The sequence below is a fragment of the Tympanuchus pallidicinctus genome, unplaced genomic scaffold (genome assembly GCF_026119805.1).
Source record: "Tympanuchus pallidicinctus isolate F22 unplaced genomic scaffold, pur_lepc_1.0 scaffold6, whole genome shotgun sequence".
NCBI classification, from domain to species: domain Eukaryota; kingdom Metazoa; phylum Chordata; class Aves; order Galliformes; family Phasianidae; genus Tympanuchus; species Tympanuchus pallidicinctus.
This window is the reverse complement of record NW_026294780.1, coordinates 1,902,283-1,922,560: the sequence shown is the minus strand read 5'-3', so window position 1 is coordinate 1,922,560 and position 20,278 is coordinate 1,902,283. Positions and strand designations below refer to the sequence as shown.

Genomic DNA, 20,278 nt, shown 5'->3' with positions numbered 1-20,278 from the left:
CTTTACTTTAAACAAGAAAATCCAGAGTCCAAAGAAGGAAAGGATGTCATCCAAAGGAACCTGGACAGGCTAGAAAAGAGTACCCACGGGTACCTAGTGAGGTTCAACAAGGTCAAGTGCAAGGTGGGTTGGGGCAATTCTAGACATGTGCAGACAGGGAGGAGAACTCCTTGAGAGCATGCCTACAACACAGACAGTTGGAGGCTCCTGGAAAGTGCTGTGTGCCTGCTGCACTCTGACCATGGGTCAGTCTCACAGCACTCCTTGCTGAAACCTCCGCTGACATGAACTCGTCCCATATATAAGCTCTTGTGTTTGAAAGGTCAGATCTTCTGAACAGGAGTAGCCTTATTTTTGCAAAATGTTACTCCTTTACCTCATTTTTAATGTACTTCACCAGAGCCCTCAGCACAAAGCACATGGTTCTGCTTTCATCATTAAGGCCGTGTACAACTCTACCACACCTCACTGCTGCCCTGGTCAGAAGACCACAGCCTGCTGCTGCTGCTGAAATAACCCACAGAACACAGGTGAAGTACCCAATCTGTCCTTTGATCCAGGTAGCTTTTCTCATCCACTGCTCTTTTCTTTGTAACTAATGCCTTAGAGAAAAAAAAAAAAAAGAGAGAGTAAAAGAGGCCTAAGAAGTCAGGATCAGCAGTCCTGCATTTATAACCACACTGCTGCAGTTAATGTGCATACAGCTATAATTTAAAATAGCAAATTCAAGTGGAATGTAACTAGGATTGCAGTACAAACCCTGACAGGGTCTTATCAGTTTCAGGGGGCTGAGTTAAGGTTGTATTAGAATGAGTTGCTAAGTCTTTTCTTAGTTTTCAGAGCCTCAGTTTGTATTCTCTTAACTCTTTTATTTCCCGGTTTTTAAAGGTGAGCACTCTATGAAGGCACAGAGTACCGTGCTTCAGGGGAGCTTTTTTCTGTACAGTCACTGGAACCACCATACAGAAGAACACACTGGTCATTACAGCATTCAGCAGGCTCACTTCAGGTCTGACAGAGATTTCTTTGCGCTGTGGGATAAGGGACAAGGTTAGGATGTCAGACAGGGCAGAGACATAGTTCTTCCCCATCCACTGCCCGGACGCACCCAGCACCATCGCTGTTCCCATGTCTTCTTCAAACCGGTCACAGAGGCAGGCGTGGGCCGGGGCACCCAACACCTCCCGGGGGGACGGTACGGCTCCCCTCCTCCTCCGACTGCCGGGACAGCACAGGCGCGGGAAGGGGACGAGACGGGCACAGCTGGGCCGCAGCCTCTCCGGCTCCGCCGCCGCCGCCCGCTCGGCCCGAGCCCAGGCCGGAGGCTGCCGCCCCGTCCGCCGCCGACGTGCCTGGGTTCGGGCCCGGCTTCCGCGGCGCGGGGCGCGGCCCGACCTCGCCGTCTCCCGCAGGCCGGAGAGGAAGGGGCGGCCGGTCCGAACCGGCAGAAGGGACCCGAGCAGAAGGGAAGCGCCGCTCCCCTCCCGGGCTCAGCCCGGCCCTCGGCGGCGTGGGAACGGCCGGGCGGGGCGAGGCGAGGGCCGGGCCCTGGCGGAGGGCGGGCGGGAAGATGGCCGGGGCCGGCGCCGGGCGGGAGCGGGGGGAGGCGGCGGGGCGCTGAGCGGCGGGGCGGGGGGGCTCGGGCCGAAGGGCCGCGCTCGAGGGCCGGGAACCGCGGCGGCGCGGGGCAGGGCCCGGGCGGGGTCAGGAGCCGCGGCGGGGCCGGGCCCGGTGCGGAGCGGGGCCGGCGCGGGGGAGGATGAGCCCGGCGCGGCGCGGCCGGAGCCGCCCGAGTCCCGCTCCCCGCGGGGCCGCCTGTTAGTGCTGGAGGAGGAGGAGGAGGAAGAGGAGGCGGCGGCGGCGGCGGCGGACGGCCGCGGCCCGGGCGGGACGGGAGCTGCCCCGGCAGCGGGCGGGGAGCGGGTTTCGGCCGGAGCTGGGCGGCGGCGGGCAGGCAGCGGAGCGGCCATGCCGTGGCTGAGCGGCGGACGGCGGCGGCAGCGGCAGCAGCAAGGGGCGGCGGGGCAGGGCGGCGGGCCGGCGGCGGGCGGGCAGCGCGGCCGGGAGAGTTCGGAACTGCCGCTGCCCGCCGGCTGGGAGGAGGCGAGGGACTTCGACGGGCGCGTCTTCTACATCGACCACAACACCCGGCAGACCTCGTGGATCGACCCCCGCGACAGGTAGGGCGGTGGGGAAGCGCGGCAGGCGGAGGGGCCCGCGGCGGGGCGAGCTCCGGGGAACGAGGGCCCGGCCCGGACGCTGAGCTCCGGCCGCGGGGAGCCGCCCGGCGCCGGTCCGAGCCCGCTGCGGGGCTGCGGTCCGCTGTCCGGGTGCGGGCAGTCGGGTGGGGGCCGTCCCGATCCCCGTCCCGCGCCCCGCCGGGCCCGGCCGCCCGCTCCGCTGCCGGCTGCGGCCCTCGGCCCCCGGGGCGCCTCGCGCCGGGTGGCGGGGCGGGGTGCGCAGCCTCCGGCTCCGAGTAAAGCTACGGGGGCACCATGAGGGCTGCGGTGGGCGTGCGGCCCCAGCCCGGCCGAGGGACGGGAGAGGTGTGGGCCGGGACGGAGTGCCGTGTTTTTGTTTTTCGGACGCTGGAATTGGAACTGGAATTGCAGCATTGTAACCGGGTGGTTCGCCCGTATTGATTTATTAGCTGGCTGGAATTAATTGGAGGCAGCTTGAGGCGCAGCTCAGTAATTTGGTAGATTACCTTCTCGTAAAAGATATCGCTGTGTAGAGGTAAGCGAACCGGTGCATTCCTTCTCTCAGTTTGACAAATACACGGCCTGCTACAAATTGCTGTCTGCTGCGTTCCAGGACAGTGTTCTGCCGTCTCCCAGACCTGGGGCGCGCGATAGGGTCGGGTTGGCCTCTTCATTTCCATTATGGTCAGTCCGTATTGCCGGGTTTTGATGGGGTTGTGCTCAGCCGATAAAGAATGTGCTACGGCTTAAAACCTGTGGGAGTGTGGAAACGTCTGCTGCAGCGGGGCCGTCTGGTAAATACAGCCTCACTTGAAAGCCTTCGCCTAAAAATTTCCACGTCGAGTTACTGAACACAAGTGTCAGTATTCAAGGTGTCTGCAAAATAAGAAACATATGTCTCTGTGTATGCTTTTCTATATTAAACAATGTTTTTATAGTAAGTGAAAGTTGGACAAGGACAGTTTGAACCTCGGCCAGAGCTACCTTGCCAGAGCTATGCCTGGAATGTTAAGCAGGCCACAGAAACATTTAAGCGCAGCCTGGTTAAAGGCTGCAGCAATTTCAGCAATCCTTGCTCTCGTACAATGATACATAACAGTTCAAATAGCCTAAATATTTACTGATGGGATCAAGATCTTTTGTCTCTTTGTTTAGACATACTTATGCATGCACATATGTTTTGCTGATGTATTAAATACTTGCTGGTTGGCTTTTGATAGCGCATTTTTTACGACCTACCTGTAGTTTCTAGTGTTCAGTTACTTGTAATACTCTGTTCTGAGGGAAACTAATAACATAACAGATTGTGGCTTCTCTGCATTCCATGCCTGCCATTGCATTTTGGGGGATAGTTTTGTCTCTTGCAATTTCTCACATATGGATAACAAAAAGTTTTAGCAGTTCGCTGCAGTGTTTGAAAGCAGTTAGAAAGTAGCACCGTTCAACTTAAATGGCATTGTTAAACTTATAACTTGAAAAAATAATTGAAACTCCATACAGTGCTTGAAAATTTTTCGAAATACTTTGTAGTGGTGTTTGTTAAACAAAGCTGTTTTTCACACTGGGCAAGAATAGGCTGCAGAAATGTGATTGAGACACCTGCACTGGGGCAGTAGAAAAGACAGTGTTTTGACAAATGAACATCAGTAGTTCCTCTAGAATTCGAGTAGCAGAAGCTAGTTTTAGTCCTGCAAAGTTGATCTCCTATTGTGAATAGGCTTCTATTGGTGCTGTAGTGAGGTGTCTCTTCTGTATAGGAGAAGGTGACCACAGTCTTTCGGTTTTCATTGCAGCTGTTCAGATTCCTGAGGGCAGCAGCGAAGTAGGGATGGATCAGGTTAGTTGTGTTCTGCCAAAGTTTTGGAAGGAAAGGTAAAAGTGTCAGGGAAATGGTACTAAAGTTGTTTTTTTGTTTGTTCCTTCAAAAAGAACTTGAAAAAGTGAGGGATAGGATGACATGCTTGTATTGTATCTCAGCATTCTCTGTTTGGTAATTGGATGCCTTGTTTCTGTGTTCATGGAACTCTTTCTTTTCTATCCAGGAGGAACTGGGCAGAACTATGGGACCTCAGGCCATGGTATGCACATGATCAGGGCTCTGCGAATCAGCACCTCCTAGCTTTCCTATGGGCAGTAATCCTATAAGCATCCCCATAGGCTCTTCTTTCCCTGTAGCAAACTTAGTATTTGTTTTTCTTTTCAGCATTCCCTTTGAGATTTCTCAGCCTTTTGTATAGTTAGACTAGTGCACTTAATATGAAACAGTGATTTAAGAAAAAAAAAGCCCTAATCAAGCAAAGAGGAGAAGGAAGTACTAATTGGAGCTGTTAACGAAGGAGAATTGTGCTGTGTGAAGGATTTGGGGGTAGAGAGTAGAAAGGGTTAAAGAATGCAGGAGTGGATGCTGTGTGGTTTTTGTAGGGTAAGAAAAAGTGGAATAAATGAATAAAGAAAAGGGAGGATGGCAGAAGAGTGTTAAGATGAGCAGATTTGAAAAGCTGCTTATCTTTGGTATCAAATCTGTGGTTAGGTTGATGGAGATTGCTGTGTTGATCTGTATAGATTGCTGGGTGCTTGTCTGGCAGATCCTGTAGATCTTAACCTGGAACTGTTCAGTGCATACTTTCCTCTTGTTATAACAGTCTTTAATCTTAATAGATTGCAAGTTCTTCAAGGTGGCGAATGACCTTTTTATCTCTTGTTTGCACAGCACTTGGTATATTGAGATGTAGGTCAATAACTGAGGGTTGTAAATGTTCTTATAAAAGACTGACTACATTTGTGGTTGATACTGATGATCCCGGTGGCACCACATCTTACTACAGTTGTTGTTTGTTATAAGGCTGTGCAGCAAAGGTGTTCTGTGCTGAGAGGCAGTGTTATTTTTTTCAGAATAGCACTAGGGAAGGTAAATTGTTTCTTTCAGCTATTTGATGCGAGTTGTCTTGTTTGTCTGTTTATTTGAAGATTTACATGCTTTGGAAAGAGAGCTTTAAACTTGTAAGGTAAAACAGTGTCTTTACATGGAGAAATCATCTGTTTGGGCCAGTTTGGAAGGCTTTGAAAAATTCATATGAGTTGGGTAGGGACTTGGATTTTTAGCAACTACGTTTTGCAGAAGCTTCCTGCAAGCTGAACTGCTGATGTCTTAATTGAAACCAGAGAGCTTTTCTGTCCTGTGTCCTCAGCAATGATTTAATTCTGAGCCTTCAGATCTGCTTAGTTTGGACACAGGGGGAGGAACCTTGTCGAGGACATGAGTTGGAGCAAGAAGAATGGGAACAAGCAGGATTGGCCTTGGAATTTGACAGATGGAGAGATGTCTTTGCGGTAGGCTGAGGAGAGCAAAGCAATCTGGGGGGTAGGAAGAAGGCACCTGAAGCCTGGGAAGCAAAAAGTAGGGGAACTGGCCTGAAAACCAGTAGGACAGGGAAAAACAGGTAAGAGGAAACCGGTCTGGTGAGGGTTCAGGGTATGAGGGTGTCAGCTCTTTTCTTGGCTGTGCAGGGAACCCCGAGGGAAAAGGAGCATTGTAGTCTCAAGAATCAGAAAACATGAGTGGAAAGAAGCCTGCAGAGTCTTGGTGGAGAGGAGAATTGGAAAGGGAAGTATAAGAACAAGGTGTGAAGTGTGAGGCAGGGATCCAGAGGTTCAAGATATGCTGAGCAAGGAGTCTGTCAAAAAATCCAAGTTATGGAAAGTGGAAATAGCAGGAAAGGCTCATGGGCTTGAAAGGAGTCACCCTGAGGAAGTCCGTAAGCAGGGACGTGTTATCAGGGGTGAACTGCAGAAGAGCATGAGGAAGCGGTTAATGGACAGAAAAGTGCAGAAGTGCTGACTGTTTCTCCAAAGCTATTCCAGGGTTCCTCATTCTCATCACGTATTTGCTGTATTACCCAGTTTGCTGCTTCTTTCTGTGAAGCAGGACAGAAGCTGCCACAGCTAACTACTCGCATAATCTGGCAATTAATGTTAACAGCAAGTGGCAAAGCGAGGTGTGATGCCGTGTGATGTGGTTTATCTTTCCCCAGCTTGGCTTTATGAAGGAGTGGAGATTGCAAATGAGAAGCTTGAATCAAAAGATATTTATGCCAGATATTCAAAGCTGGAAAATTCCAGATTAAAGTTGCTAAACTATTATTGCTTTTGTATTAAGTGAGCATTTTTAGTGATAAACATCTACATACATTTTCTTGCCTTGCTTGACACGTGGAGAGGAGCAACTCTGAAGACAGATCAGGGCTGGGAAATGAAATAGGTTGGGAGGGATACTCAAACTTTTGCCACGACCGAAAGAAGTGCATGTCTAGTAAGACAAAGAATCTTCTGAAGCACCTGTGTGTGATAGTGTCAGAAAGGCAGTGAGCTCTTTCTAAAGGCAAGGGATTGTCTGCTGGACTGTTGCACTATATCTGTCCAGTCAGCAGTACTGGGCAGCCCACTGACAATCAGAAGAATCATTTAAATCAAGATTTTTCACAGACAGCATTTTTCTAGGTTGGGCTTCAACTCCTCCACCATGAGTTACACTAGTGTCATTTTCATTCATAGAATGATAGAGTACTCCAAGTTGAAAGGGTCTCATACAGATCATCAAGTCCAACTTTTGGATCCGCACAAAACCACCCAGAAATCAGACCATAGAGATGAAGACAAGCAACACAGATAGTACCACTGCCATGTTGGAAATTATCCTTTGCGTTCCTATGTGCTTTGAGAGTTCTCTCGACCACTTCCTTTTTATTGTATTTTAATTGTCACCTGTGTTAGCTCATATTTTTGTTTTGATCTGATGCTATTTGTGGAATGGGAAGAAAGCTGAGTGTTGATCAGACAAATTTAGGTCACGTGCTTTCTTTGTGCGATGCAGAGTGTTCACATCAAAAAGTGATTTTTTACATGGTGCAGACAAGTACTTTTTAAAATGATGCTTGAAAATGATTAAAGGGAAGCAGGTTGCAATTAGTTAAATTTACTCTCTAGGCTGTCAATGATAAGCGTGTGAGAGATGAAGATGGTTGTCCAAAAAGAAAACAGAAAGAATGGAATGAGTAAGGGTCTGGCAGATGTGCCGTCCCGTGAGAGCTGAAGAGGTGTTTCACAAGTGGTTAGAGTACTGGTTGTAGAAAGAGATGATACCTGAGACTGCAGAGCTCTTCTGTTTAGTAGATTTACAATAATATCTGACAGTTAGAAGTTGAAAACAGAAATACAATATGTTTTTAATAATGAGAGAGATTAAATGTTGAAATAGTTTTTCTCTTCTTAGCTCTTTAGATGAAACTATCTGATTCAGTGGTTTTCTGCCTAAGTCAGCTATCAGTTGAAGTCCCATTGTCTATAAACATCTATTTTTACTGCCTACCCTGCATGGTACATCTCCTGGCCTACATATAATATATCTAGCTAAATATATCTCATATGGATTGGGAGAGCAGCCATCCTTTCATTAGAAAGTGCAGAATTTATCTGCCTGCTTTTTCCTCTGAATACATCAAGGAAGAAATCCAGTTTACCTCTGTCGCTTGAGACACCTGGGGCACTGCAGTTGCATAGTTCAGTTACTCCAAGCTTGCAGTAAATGCAGTGGACTTGATAGAATTTATATTAAAAACAGCTCATACAAAGTACTACTTGAGTTCCAGATGTTTGGAATTTTCTTTGCAAATGTCAAGCCTGGATGCATCCATGCTGAGGATGGGAAAGCCGTGCAGCTGCTCTCTGGCATCTGGCTGGGAACACGGGTGCAGCACAGTGCAGTAAGAAGGGGCTGCACTGCTCTGTCTGATCTGTGCACTTGTTGAAAACGGTTCCCTAATATATTTAAAGGCATGTTGTAGCTGACATTTGTTTGGAAAGTGTCATGTGTAGATGCCACGACACACCTATTTGTTTGCCTTTTCAAAAGAGATGCATTTGTTTATCTGTTTCGTCATTATGCCTGGTATAGGCGGGTATTTAACTTTTATATAGAGACTCGAATGAAGTTGTTTGTGATTAAAAATACGCATAAGTGCAAGTGTCTCAGAATTAATGTTAGTGCCAGGTGTGTATTCAAACTTAGTCTTTGCTTTTGACTGTTAGATTCTGATAGCAAGTAATTGTTAATGGCCTGATTCATTATAAATAATTTGACACTATTATTTTTTCTCAGCTCTCTGAATTGGGTATTTTCAAGAGTAGTTTTTAATTTCTTGTGGAGTTTCTGTTGCTTTGGAAAAGCAATGTCTGTATGAAGTGAGTATTCATATTTTCTGGTAAACTGTTCTTGTAATACAGCACTGTCAAAAATGAGCGCTATGCCTTCAGTCATTGAAGATTATAAAAGCTTTTGTATTACTTCAGTGCCTTAAAAAGTAGAGGTGGAAGGCATCCATCTTCCTAAAATGAAAGGTTTTCAGTCTATCTCAATAGTAGTTAATTAGGATTTAGCTTTTTTTTTTTTTTTTTTTTTTTTTTTTTTTTTTTTTCCTTCTGGCTAAAATACATGTAGTTTGAAAATCTGGGTAGCATAAATCTGCAAGACTAATTCATGTCTGCTAAATCATCCAAGCAGCTATTCAGTTGAGATTACCTCATTAACAAAGGGCATTGTTGAGCTTTCTAAGCCTTTGTTAAAAATGAAGGTTGGTTTTTTTTTTTTTTTTTTTTTTTGCTGTGGATATGTAGCCTTACTGACTTTAAAATGGATGTATTTTCAGCAGTTAGACAGTGAATGCAGACACCTGCCTTATTGTGTTTGTGTGCTGGCTAGAAAGGGCTAAATTAGGGCTTGTGACTTCATTGTGCTGCAGCAGCACAGTGGCACGTGTTGTAGGGGCTTATTCTTGAAGGGGTCTGTGGCTGCCTTGCTTTTAAGCTGGATCTGATAAACTGATAAATCTTCACCTGCCGCAAGTTGTTAGTGCTCAAAACTACCAGAAAAGTACTTGACTGTTTTCTTCTATGCGTAAATGGATGTATATCTGAGTTATATAAGCATTAAAAACCACCAAGCGTTGTCAAAAGCAAATCAGGTATTGGCATTAATGCCTTCTGAAGCGAGCATCTGCTTTTCAGGATCTGTGATCTGCATGTTTGGGAAAGCACGATTTGAAATGTGGTGAGGCTAGGGCAGGGCCTTAAGTTCTATTATACGGAGAAATAAAAGTCATTTAAGACTTGGATTCTAATAATAAGTTTAGTTTGAGATAAAGTGTTTGTTTTTTTTTTCTTATTGAACCTAAATGTAGTGACAGCACTATGCAAACATAAGAACAAATGACTTGTAGGTGATAAAATTAGGAATGCATGCATAACATAGAAAGTCCTCTTAACAAGTACCATAGGAGGTGTCTGTTAAATGTCATGTTGGTTTATAATTTTATGTTGTTTACTGAAAGGTAGAGCTTTGTGAAGTTGCATGTGAGGCTGAACAGAAGTATTTTGCTGGTATTTTGGTGAAACAAAGTAAAACTAATACTTTTTCTGCCCAGAGTTAAAAATAGAACTTCCTGAATGTCTTATCTGCTACAGATGTGACTGCTCACATTCACCAGCAAAGCTGGGCAGTATCACAGCTTTATGTAATCTTCAGCTTGTTTCTGGCTGCAACAAGCTGACTGAAGAGGAGAACATCCTTCCTGTAGGTACTTTTTGTACCTCCCATTGCAGAGCAGGGTGCGTACTCAGCAAGGCAATTCGGCACTGCTGAGTGAGTGGTTACCTGCTTTACCTGCTGCCAAAAGCAGCATGTCCTCCCCTCCAGCTCCACAGTCTTGCATCTCTTGCAGTGGTATCCGACCTTGTGGAAAGCACAACTGGCAAAAGTAAAGTGTTGAGCCTTGCATTTTTCTGGTTTTGGCAGGGTGAGTTCTGGCTGGTTTAGCTCCTGGAGCTGACTTGCCCTCAGGGCAGATGGATATTTAATTAGCTTATGGCAATTAAGGTTGGTTCAGTAAGAAACTGACTTAGGCAAAAGTGACGAGTCAGTTTTAAACCCTCTTCTGTAAATAGTTTTTGTGAATAACAGCCCTGACTATTGATTTCTAAAATATTCCCATGATAAAACAACGCATCTCTAAGCAAGCTCCAAGGTATATTTCAGAGTAAGGATTCACTTTTCAAACCTGAGACAGATGTATAAAAACCAATATAAGAGACATAAATGGGTTTCGCAGTAACTTCCTCCATTGGGTAGCAGTGTTGAAATTGCTACTTAGAAGTGTAAAGAGGGATATGTCCAATAGAACTGATCTGGGTTCTCAGTCACAGCTTGGAAGTGTTCAGGAAGGGTTGGTGAAGTTGGTGAGTGTTGCTACTGCTAGCAGAGAATGAAGGATGTGTGTAGGGTATCAGATGGGAATCCAGGGAGAGTGATGGCTGTGCAGTGCCTTGGAAGTGTGCGAGTGAGTTAGATCTGAGGTTGGGTGGATGGTAGCAGGATGTGGAGAACCTCCAAGGTGGGTCTCAGCTTGGAGTGGAGATACAGGGTGCTTGGGGCAGGGGGTAGAGAGAAAAGGCATAGTGAGGAGACAACAAAACGATGTGGCTGTTGGAAGGGCTTGGAAGGTGCCTTCATCAGCAGTGTTTTGGGCTACTTCTGCTCAAATGCAGTTTGACTGGGATATTTTTAAGGGGCCTGCATGGATTAAAGTTGAAATTTCCAGGCTGAAGAGGAGTGGGCTGTAGTTCTGGAAATACATGATGTGCAAGGATTTTAGCTCTCTACTAGAGAGAAGGGCAAGAACTCTTATGCCGTAGTTTTATCTGGCTACCAGTCCTGAGCCTATTTGGTGGAGATGGAGCCCTGGTTCTGGACAAGGGAATAGGGATGTAGATTTAGTTCTGTTTAGTTCTGCCATGCTCTGAGCGTCTTAATAGTTCCTTGATTCTATCCTAGTAGGAGAATTAATTTGAACTTGTGGGCTCCAACCAAGGAGAGCAGCTGCTAAAAAATTGATGGATCTGTTGCTTTTCATGGCACATTCGATTATTTCAGCCAGACATTCCTACCTAATGATCCTTGCTTGAGGTGTATTTGCATTTTGCAGTAAGCTGGAGTATTTCTCACTTTGTCTTTTTCTACTTATCTTTTCTGTGGGTGTTTTGCTAGAGTGGGAAGGTCTTGTGCATCCAGTGATGAGTCTGCTGTTTCTCTTGGTAGTGGACTGAGGAGATGCTGATGCTGTTAGCCCTCTGGTGAATGGAGCTGATCCCTGTCAGGGGCTGAGTTAGTGACTGAAGTTACTGCTCTTTGTTTTTGTTTTTTCTTTTCCTTTTTCCATTTCTTTTTTTGAAAGCTTTTCAGGATATTTAATTGGCACTGGAACAAAAATAAAGTACAGTGATATCAACACTCTTGAACTGGCAGTAGAGATTCAAAAGCTATCTTCCATAGCTTTCTGAAAGAATTACTTTCAGGATGAAATATGTACGGAGAAATTTGTTGAAACTATTTTGATTTATATTGTACTTAGGCTCAAGCTTATTCACACATTCAGGATTAGGATTGTTTATGGCAAAATGCAGAGTTTGATATCGAAGCTGGAAACGTATAATATTTCAGAGTTGATTTATTTGATATTGGATTGGAATTTAAACAGCTAAAAATGACTTTTTTTTTAAACCTTAATACTCACTGCATTCTTAGAAAGAGTGGCTGACCCGTGCTTGGGAAAACAGCTGAAATACTGCATGACTGTCTAATTCTGTAGCATAAACAAATTGTGATGCACTTCTCAAAGGACGATACAGTCCAAAGTTGGGCTTGAACACATTCTTAGAAGAGAAGTTCAGAGTAAAAACTAAATTAACATTTTTATTTTCTTTTTGGCAATACGGGGATCATTCGCAGATGGAGAAAGTATTTTGCATGTGTTTGGAAGTTGCTGTTTAAACGCTTGTGTCTTTTGTTTTCCCTCCATCTTTTGGTTCAAACTAAGACTTGAAATATTAAATACATGATACAGTGTATAGTTAAAAGTCTCTGAAACCCAAACTTTAAAATAAATTAAGCTAAAAACCTCAAGAAAATTTGATTAAAGGAGCATCACAACTGTTGGTCATAGGTCAGTTGGAGGAATATCTGTCTAACTAGCCGGTAAGAGCGACTGAGAAACACAAATTACCCTGTTGGTTGTCCTTTATGAGCTAGACAGGTACAAGCTGACTTGTCCTTTGCAGGATAAAATTGAAAATACATGTATAATGTCTACCAGTAGGTAACTTGTCAAATTTCAGTTAAAAAAAAACTACATACAGAGTGATGACACCATTTAAAAACTTTGCATTGGTTTGAGTTCTGAGATAAGACAACTATGATTCTGTGCTTTTCCAGCTTATAGTTTATTCAGAGCAAGACCTTGTGCTCTTGTGGTTATGGCTGTACTGAGATTTGTGATAAATAGACACCATGTGCTCAAGACTCTGCATGGACATTTGATTTCTGTGTTTAATATAGCTGCTTAGAAGGGCCAATCAAGTTACAGAACTATTTGTTTAGAAAAATGTTTACTAGTACCAGCTTGCAGAGCAGATGGTCAGAATGTTCTTGGAAATCACAGTCTAATTTTTCATATGCTTCGAGATTCCTTCTTGAATACAGTCCTTCCCCAAATCCTTCCTCAAATACAGCTATGTGTATGAACTTTTTTTTCCCCATTTAATCAAAAACCAGCAAAACTAGGTATTTCTGCATCCAATCTGGTTAGCCATAAATTTATGTATTAATCAAAAGAAGCTCCAACATAGCTGAGAGTCTAAAAGTATGAGATTTCTTAAGCCTTGGTCAAGAGGAGCATGTGCAGAGATGAGGCACAGAAGATCTGTTACAGTTGAAACGATTATCGTGGTGGAATGGAAAGAGAGACAGAGAGAGAACACTCACCCATATCTGAAGATCTGGGGTCGCAGGAAAAAACTCCACAAAGGAGGGATCTCTAGGAAGAGATCTTTCTATAGCTCTTAAATGGGATCTGGCAGGAGTGGAGCCTGGTTTCCACACAGCTCACACGGCTGAACTGCCTTCACCTGTACTCCCACGGCTGACCCAGTCCTTTCCTCAGTGGTTCAGACCCTGACTCAGCAGTTCCCATGCAAGGTCCCAGTGCTTGTCCTGCTCCTGTCCATCTCACTGTTTGCATCTGACTGTTCTCCATGCTTTGGCAGCATTGCACACTGGTTCAGCTAAACTCTTCCTCCACTTCCCATCATGTCATGCAATGCACTGAATTTAACAAATATTTTGTTTGATTTTAATGAATAGTTAGCTTCAGTTAAGGCCCTTTGAACTGATTTGCAGTGTGGAGTACAATTGCTGTCCTTGAAGTGTACTGGTTACCTGCCTTCTCAGGATGGTGGTGTTCAAGGGGAGAGGTTAACTACTGAACTGATTTGGTTTTTATTTGGTTTGGTTTGGGGTCTTTTTTTTTTTTTTTTGCTTTTAATAGGCAGGCTTTTTTTTTTTTCCCTCCAAGATATTATGAAATAAACAAAAAGTCTTCTAGTCCTGTTATCCAAGCACAAGTATATAGGAAGGAGTAGGTGAATGTTTCATGCAATGTCAATTAACCATCTGAAATTTCAGCTGTAGCCTCAGTGCTTCTGTTTTAGTAGGCCTTTTTCTCTCTCATCTTACAGTTCTGGAAGTTGGAGTTGGGAAATGGTCTGTGGAAGTTTTGCTGTGCTATGATCATTTAAGAGAAAAGACCAAAAAAAAAAAAAGGACCATAGTGTTTTCTACCACTGAGTGCGAACAGCAATTAAGAACCTCCTAATCATTTGTATTCAGCCTGTTCTTATGGTTTCAAGGGTGTCTTAAGGAGTGACCCACTGTTTTCACTTGTAATGCAATTGCAAATATGATAAATGTGGGAAATTTGGTGTGGTTTTTGATACCCTAAATTATCTCCTAGGAATGTCATCTGCTTAAGAAAAAAAAAAAAAAGGCTTTCTCAGAAGTGTGTTCTAGAAAATGTGAGCATTTAAGCAATCCTTAAGATATAAACCTATGTTCATGCTAAGCCAACTTATAGACTATCTATCTATGACTCAATGAAAGGCAAGAGTACCAGGTGGTGAGATTTTACTATTATTATTTTTAAACGCTTGTAAAATTGGTGACAATGTCTTAGAAATCTGACATTAAATGAAATTCCAGTGATTATAGTGAACAGTCCATTTTTGTAAACCTTTCACTGAAACCTGAAGTGCCCCATTTAGGAAGCTTGGTACAGGTGCAGATAAACTTTCTTGTCTTGCGGGAGGCTGTAACACACAGTGAGTTGCTTACTGCTGGGAATCATCTTGTAGATCAGTCCGTGCCTGTCTGTGGCTTCTGTTTGGTAGGAGGGATGATGGAGCTGGTAGTGTTGTTCTCTAGGCATCAGCTTGCTAGGGGTGAGTTGAGTCCTCCCAACTTGTACAATATCTGCAAAGCAGCTTGAAGATGATAATACGTTTTCATTACTGTCCTTACTATTGACCAGTGGATTAAAGACTTCATTGCTTTCTCTGGAAGCTTTTTGGCCATTACCTGATTATTTTGGAATTGGTATCTGAATTACAACATTAATTGTGTTATGTGTTTTTTTTCCTAACACCTTTACATTTAAGAATGCCAGAATTTTTAAAAAGTCCTGTTGTTAAAGCACAACTGTATCATACTGTCACTAAAACTTACTCTAATAAACTTTTGGAATCTCCTCTGTGTAATTCTGTACCTTGTGTGAACATCTGGAGTTTCTTGGAGTTATGAGCCTGTGACTGATGGCCCGCATTGTTCTTCAGATATTTGGCTTGTTTCTTCCTTGGGGACGATTGATAAAGAAAATCATGTTTATTTTTGACCTTCATCACGGCCATAGGTTTCTTTGCATTTAGAAGCCATGGAGCATTTATAAAAGGCTTTTCTATCCTCCTTGAGAATAAATTAGGCTGTATCTGAAGCTCTGGTTCCATTAGAAACACCCCAAAAACTGTGGACAGTGTCATGGCTGTGGAAACTCTTTCCCAACCCTCCAGTCCATGAATGGTGTTCTTCAGAATGCAGCTCTGTGGGATCATATGCTCATTTTTCTGTCTTTGACTGTTTACATACATATTCCAGAGCTTATTCCTCAAACTGGATGAGGATTTTCGTACTGACACCCATATGCAGATATTTTTAGAATATGTCTACTGTGAAGGAAAAAAAGGTCGAGGTGTCATAAAGGTTAATGAGCTCTTTCTGTAGGTTTTCTTATTGTTAGCAGTTTACATTAAAAGTGATGTAGTTACCTTTTGCTGTGATTTCTGTCCAAAGTTAGGAAAAAAAAAAAAAAAAAAAGGGATATATTCCTCCTAATCAGTGGAGATGATCGAATGTCTGCATTTCTATGAGAGTAAATCCCAAGCTGTTGTCAGAGCGCTTCACTTGAAGAATTTGGAAACATTTTCAGACACTACACTTGGTATAAATGAAAGCAGAAGAAGTTGTGGCGTTTTTTTTTTTTTCTTGTTTTGTTTTGTGAGGGAAACCTGTGCTACGAATAGAATGCTAACACTGGAGATTTTTCTCGAATCCACATTTTACCCATTTTATATACTGTCTATATGCTAGTAGGCATGCTTTTAAAATGCTGCCTTTTTTTTGTTTTTTTCTACAGTAAAAATAGCTTGCTGCTTATTGAAAAACAAGGCAGACCTGTGCCTCAAAATCCAAATGAAACTGCTGCTTAGCTGAGGCTCTAAAGAGGGCATTTATATGTTGTGGAATGAATGGCATGCCTGCGCTAGCTCTCGCGGGCAGGATATTTCCAAGGTATCAGACTCAGCTGTATGTACTGCTGTCTTCCCCCTTTGGATAGCAAGGCTTCTCCCTTAGCAAAGGCTGAAGGATCCCTTGCTGCATTGAGAGGAGTGGGGTGGGCAAGGGGGACGGAGGAGGGCTGTAAAACACTTAGTGAGGTAATCGTATGTGTTAAAAGTCTTGTTTTTATTTCTTTTTCTTCCACCCAAACTGCCCTGCAATCGTTTGTAGGCTCCTTGTACTTTGCAAGTTGGTGTTGTTTTTTTAATCATTGTTCTTTGAGCAGTGTAGCTAGGAATTTCCTGTTCACGTTTTACTACAATGGTTTGTTTAAAATGACAGACCGCAGTCTTTTTTCCTGACCTAAAACTAGATTAGCCTTGAATGTTGGACAAGTCAGACAAATAAAGAGGACAGACGGTATTTGCTTATGTCATGGAGGGTGGCCTTTTAACCGGGCTCAGTTGTATCAAATACCACAAGTCACGTTTCTTAAATATTTATTAAGACAAATAAACACAGTTATTGTATGAACTGGCAAGTCTCCAAATTCCTATCTCTTTGATTCTCATGGGTGGGTCACTTTTAATCAGAAGAAATATTTTTAATAAAGGCTTAGATATTTACTACATGGCCGAATCCAGGGTTAACTCAGTTCCCTGCTCTCCCCCTGTTGTTATATTTACAAAATGCAACAAAACAGTCATCAGCAAAGTTCAAGTTACAAAACATGGCAGCAAAACAGTCAGGAAGTGTTGAAAATGGGAATGAACCTGTAGTTTTTCAGTACATCTGGTGTCCGTTTTAAAGAAGTAGCGTAATCTTCCCATGTACCATCATAAATTTACTTTCAAACTAGGGGAGAAAAAAAAAAGTCCCCCAAGCCCAACAGTGTTGGATTCAGAAGGAACTGCAGCTTCCTTACACAGCTTCTGTTTATGCGGGACAAGTTCCTTGTATAACAGTGCTAATGTATGCAAACTGCACACCTGTGTGGATGGAGCTGTACAGGTAATACCGCTGTTGATTTTTATCTGGAAAGAGATCAAATCTCTTTTAAAAACAAAGCACGGCCCCCCTTCAGATTTTTAGTTTACAAAACTAAACTACCATAGCGTGAATTGTGGTGTGGCACAGCATAAGAATTTTGTGCAGTTCTGGAGGGATGGTGCACCAACTGGTCTTAAAGGGGCTGCAGAGCATCAGACTCCAGAATGTGCACTTGATGCAGTGCTCTTAGGTATTTTCTGTGCAAGAATGTCTGTGCAAATGTGCATGTAAAATTCCAATAAACACGCTAAATTAATTTTCAAGCTGGGAGATGTCAGATTTGTGAAGTTGTGGTGTCTGTAGCTGATATGACACACAGGCATGTCATTACAAGGGTGTTGCCAGTTAAAATACTCAGCTGTTATGGTATTTCCAGCTTAGCATCTAACTTTGTTCCACCCAGCAAACAGTCACATAAATAGGACTAGCTGTGGATTTTTAAAGGAAATATTTAATGTATTTTTAAAGAAAATAACTTTTGGGAGGGAAAATATTTGGGTAGTTTGCACGTGAATGTCTAGGGTAGGGCAGGGAGATGCCTTGCAGGATACCAAACTTGCTGTGCTAAAGAAGCTTGCAGTGGATATGGAAAATGTCACCATTCATATAAATCAAGTATTTCCTTGAGTCCCGGAACTAACAAAGCCTGGTTTCCTGTGGATTTGTGTCTTACAGCTGATTGACTTCAGCATCTGGGAAGGTGAATGTTCTGCTGGATGCTTTTTGCCTTGCATCTGGGGTATTTGCATCCACTTGCTCCCTACTGGTTTTTCTGATACCTGAGGAGGTGTGAGCATTAGCTTCTCTCTCTGCTGGGCCCCCTGTGTGCTCCAGGCTCCATAAGTATTCAAATTGCTTGGGGGCTTTCAGCAAAGTTTGAAGTTGACTGAAGGAGTAAAAGCCAAATAGACTTCTAACAGTACTATTACCAAAAAAAAAAAAAAAAAAAAAAAAAAAAAAAAAAAAAAAAAAAAAAAAGCATATCCATATTTTGGTAAGAAACTGGACTTCAAGATCTTGATGTGCGTATGTGTATATATATATATATATGTAAATGTGTACGCACACATATATATAATGTCTCTGCTTGCTAGCGTTTGGAAGCCAATTAATTGAAACAAAAGCCAAGTCTTAAAACCAAACATTTCTGCCTTTTTCTTGATAAAAAGAGCTATAATTAATTAGCATAAATACATTTTGAAATTACAGTGTGCCACATCTTAGGGTATAAACTTGGCTGTCACCATTCTGTGGAGTGTGTGTTCGTGTAATTGTGTTATCAAAGAAAGGACAAATGTAAGCTTACCGTGTAACTGCTGGGCTGCATGATCTGTGCTGTGCTGCCAGACTTTTTGGTCTGGCTTCCCTCAGGTATGAGCAAGCAAGGCAACCTTGGATTAGAAGAGATCCAGAGTCCTGCAGCAGATTTGCTGGTGAAATACCTGCTGTTAATGAACCTCCTGGAAGTGACAGCAGCCCGTGTTTGTCCCTGTGGATCAAAGGTGTATGGTCTGAAATGCTCTCAAATACAGAGAATGACATCGGTTTTGTTGTCAGCAAAGGCTGTTTTGGTTTTGGCCGTCATTGAGCATGAATTTTTCTACCTGGAAAAGCTGGAGTTCAGTGAGCTTGTGTCTGAATAAGCAGTGCTCTAGATCCTTCATGTGAATGCTCTTCGTGTAGCAATATGGGTGAGTAGTTTATTCCACTAGATGAAGTAAGTGAGATGAATAAGGTGAGTAAGCAATTTCATTATGAGACGCTCTCAGTTGTGTCTAAATGCTATGTTGCAAATTCGGCTCGTGCTTTGAGCTGGTTGGGAGCCAGGTAGCTGTGGTTAATGCATCTCTGAACCTGAGCTAACAAGCTCAGGGAAGGGAGGTTCTGTTAGATGAAATGCAGTGCCATGCTAAGGTAGCTGGAGACTGTGTGCATCCAAGTGGGGACTGAGCTGATTCAGATCTGCCCAAAACATCCTACTTAGACAAATTCTGAAGTGTCTACCTGTAACACAGTGTGCATGGATTTACAGTAGCTTTGCCAGAATATTACTTTCTTTAGAGATCACCTACCTTCGCTTTCTTTTGTGTAAGTCGGGACGCTAGTCCTGTCTCGTGTTTATGAACATTAAACGTATACTAGCATAGTATTTATCACCATGGATTCATTACAGATGCTTTCATAATTTTCTTATCTCTTGATCAGCAGTAGTGCAGTGTTTTGTATATAATAAACTGCTGTTAAGAGAAGCCATAACTCCAGGAAGGTTTGTGATACTATCCAGTCAGGATACAGACTTGGAAGGATAAATTGAATCTCTGCAGCGGACGATTAAGTTACTCTTTTAAAATACTTTGTAGAAGTACAGAAAAAGGCCTTTAAAGTTTTCTTCCTGGTCTTCCAAAACCCTGTGTTAGGCTCATCGCCTTCTCAGCTGTGCGAGTGGTGGTGCCTTTTCTGATCTCCTCTCACGGCTGTTGTGAAACACCAATCCCAAAATGTCATTTCACTGTTGTAATTGTGCCTGCCCAGCCACAGAGAGAGTGGGTTCAGTGGTACTGACTGGGGTTTGGGAGGTAGTCACAAAAAAAAAGGTCTGCCACAGGTGTTTTGTGTAATGTTACTTCTAAACTCCCCAAGAAGTTTTTAGCATGGGCCCTACTGACTGTATTCCTTACCTCAGGGCTCTGAGCACCCTGATCAAGCTGTGGGTGTTCCTGTTCATTTCAGGGGAATTGGACTTGATGACTGTTAAGGATCTCTTTCTAACTCAAGTGATTCTATGATTCTACCTCATGGTGGCATTCAGGTTATAAATGAATAATGTGATTGTATGAACACAATTAAAACAAGAGGAATGTACAGATTCACATCTTGTTTTTGGCTTTGTTTGCAAACTTACAAATCACTTTCTGAGATCATTGACACTTAGGCACTCAGTTATAGCCTTTCAAAGATGGAAGGCCTCAGCTTCTGAATAGTGTATTACTTTGCTTAGTTATTTGAAATGAAGTTTTGCTGATGACACCAGGAAGAAGATTAGGAATGAGCAAGCTTAATTTTTGGATAGGATTGTGTGTTTTTTTTTTCCTTTTCCCTCCTTTCCAACTTGCTACCAAACACAGTTTTTAAAGGAGCATTAGAAATTGTTGGAGTTCTTTGGCCTTATCAAATTTATGCTATAATTGCCAAGCACTATATGATAAACAGAGACGTCTTGCATTTTCTGTATATGCACTTTGTATTTTTTAGCTGTGCA

General features: G+C 43.2%; 1 protein-coding gene across 3 annotated transcripts in view; it reads left to right on the top strand.

Annotated features, from left to right (window-relative positions):
• Positions 1–1,727: 1,727 nt before the first annotated feature.
• The window catches only part of WWC3 (WWC family member 3), a 95,439-nt gene continuing 76,888 nt past the window's right edge, over positions 1,728–20,278 (top strand). For 2 of the 3 annotated variants that reach the window (XM_052664940.1, XM_052664939.1), the window contains exon 1: positions 1,728–2,180. In XM_052664940.1, the coding sequence (XP_052520900.1) occupies positions 1,969–2,180 (212 nt within the window). In that variant the 5' untranslated portion in view covers positions 1,728–1,968. The remainder of the gene's footprint in view (positions 2,181–20,278) is intronic. The other variant, XM_052664938.1, reaches the window with a different exon arrangement.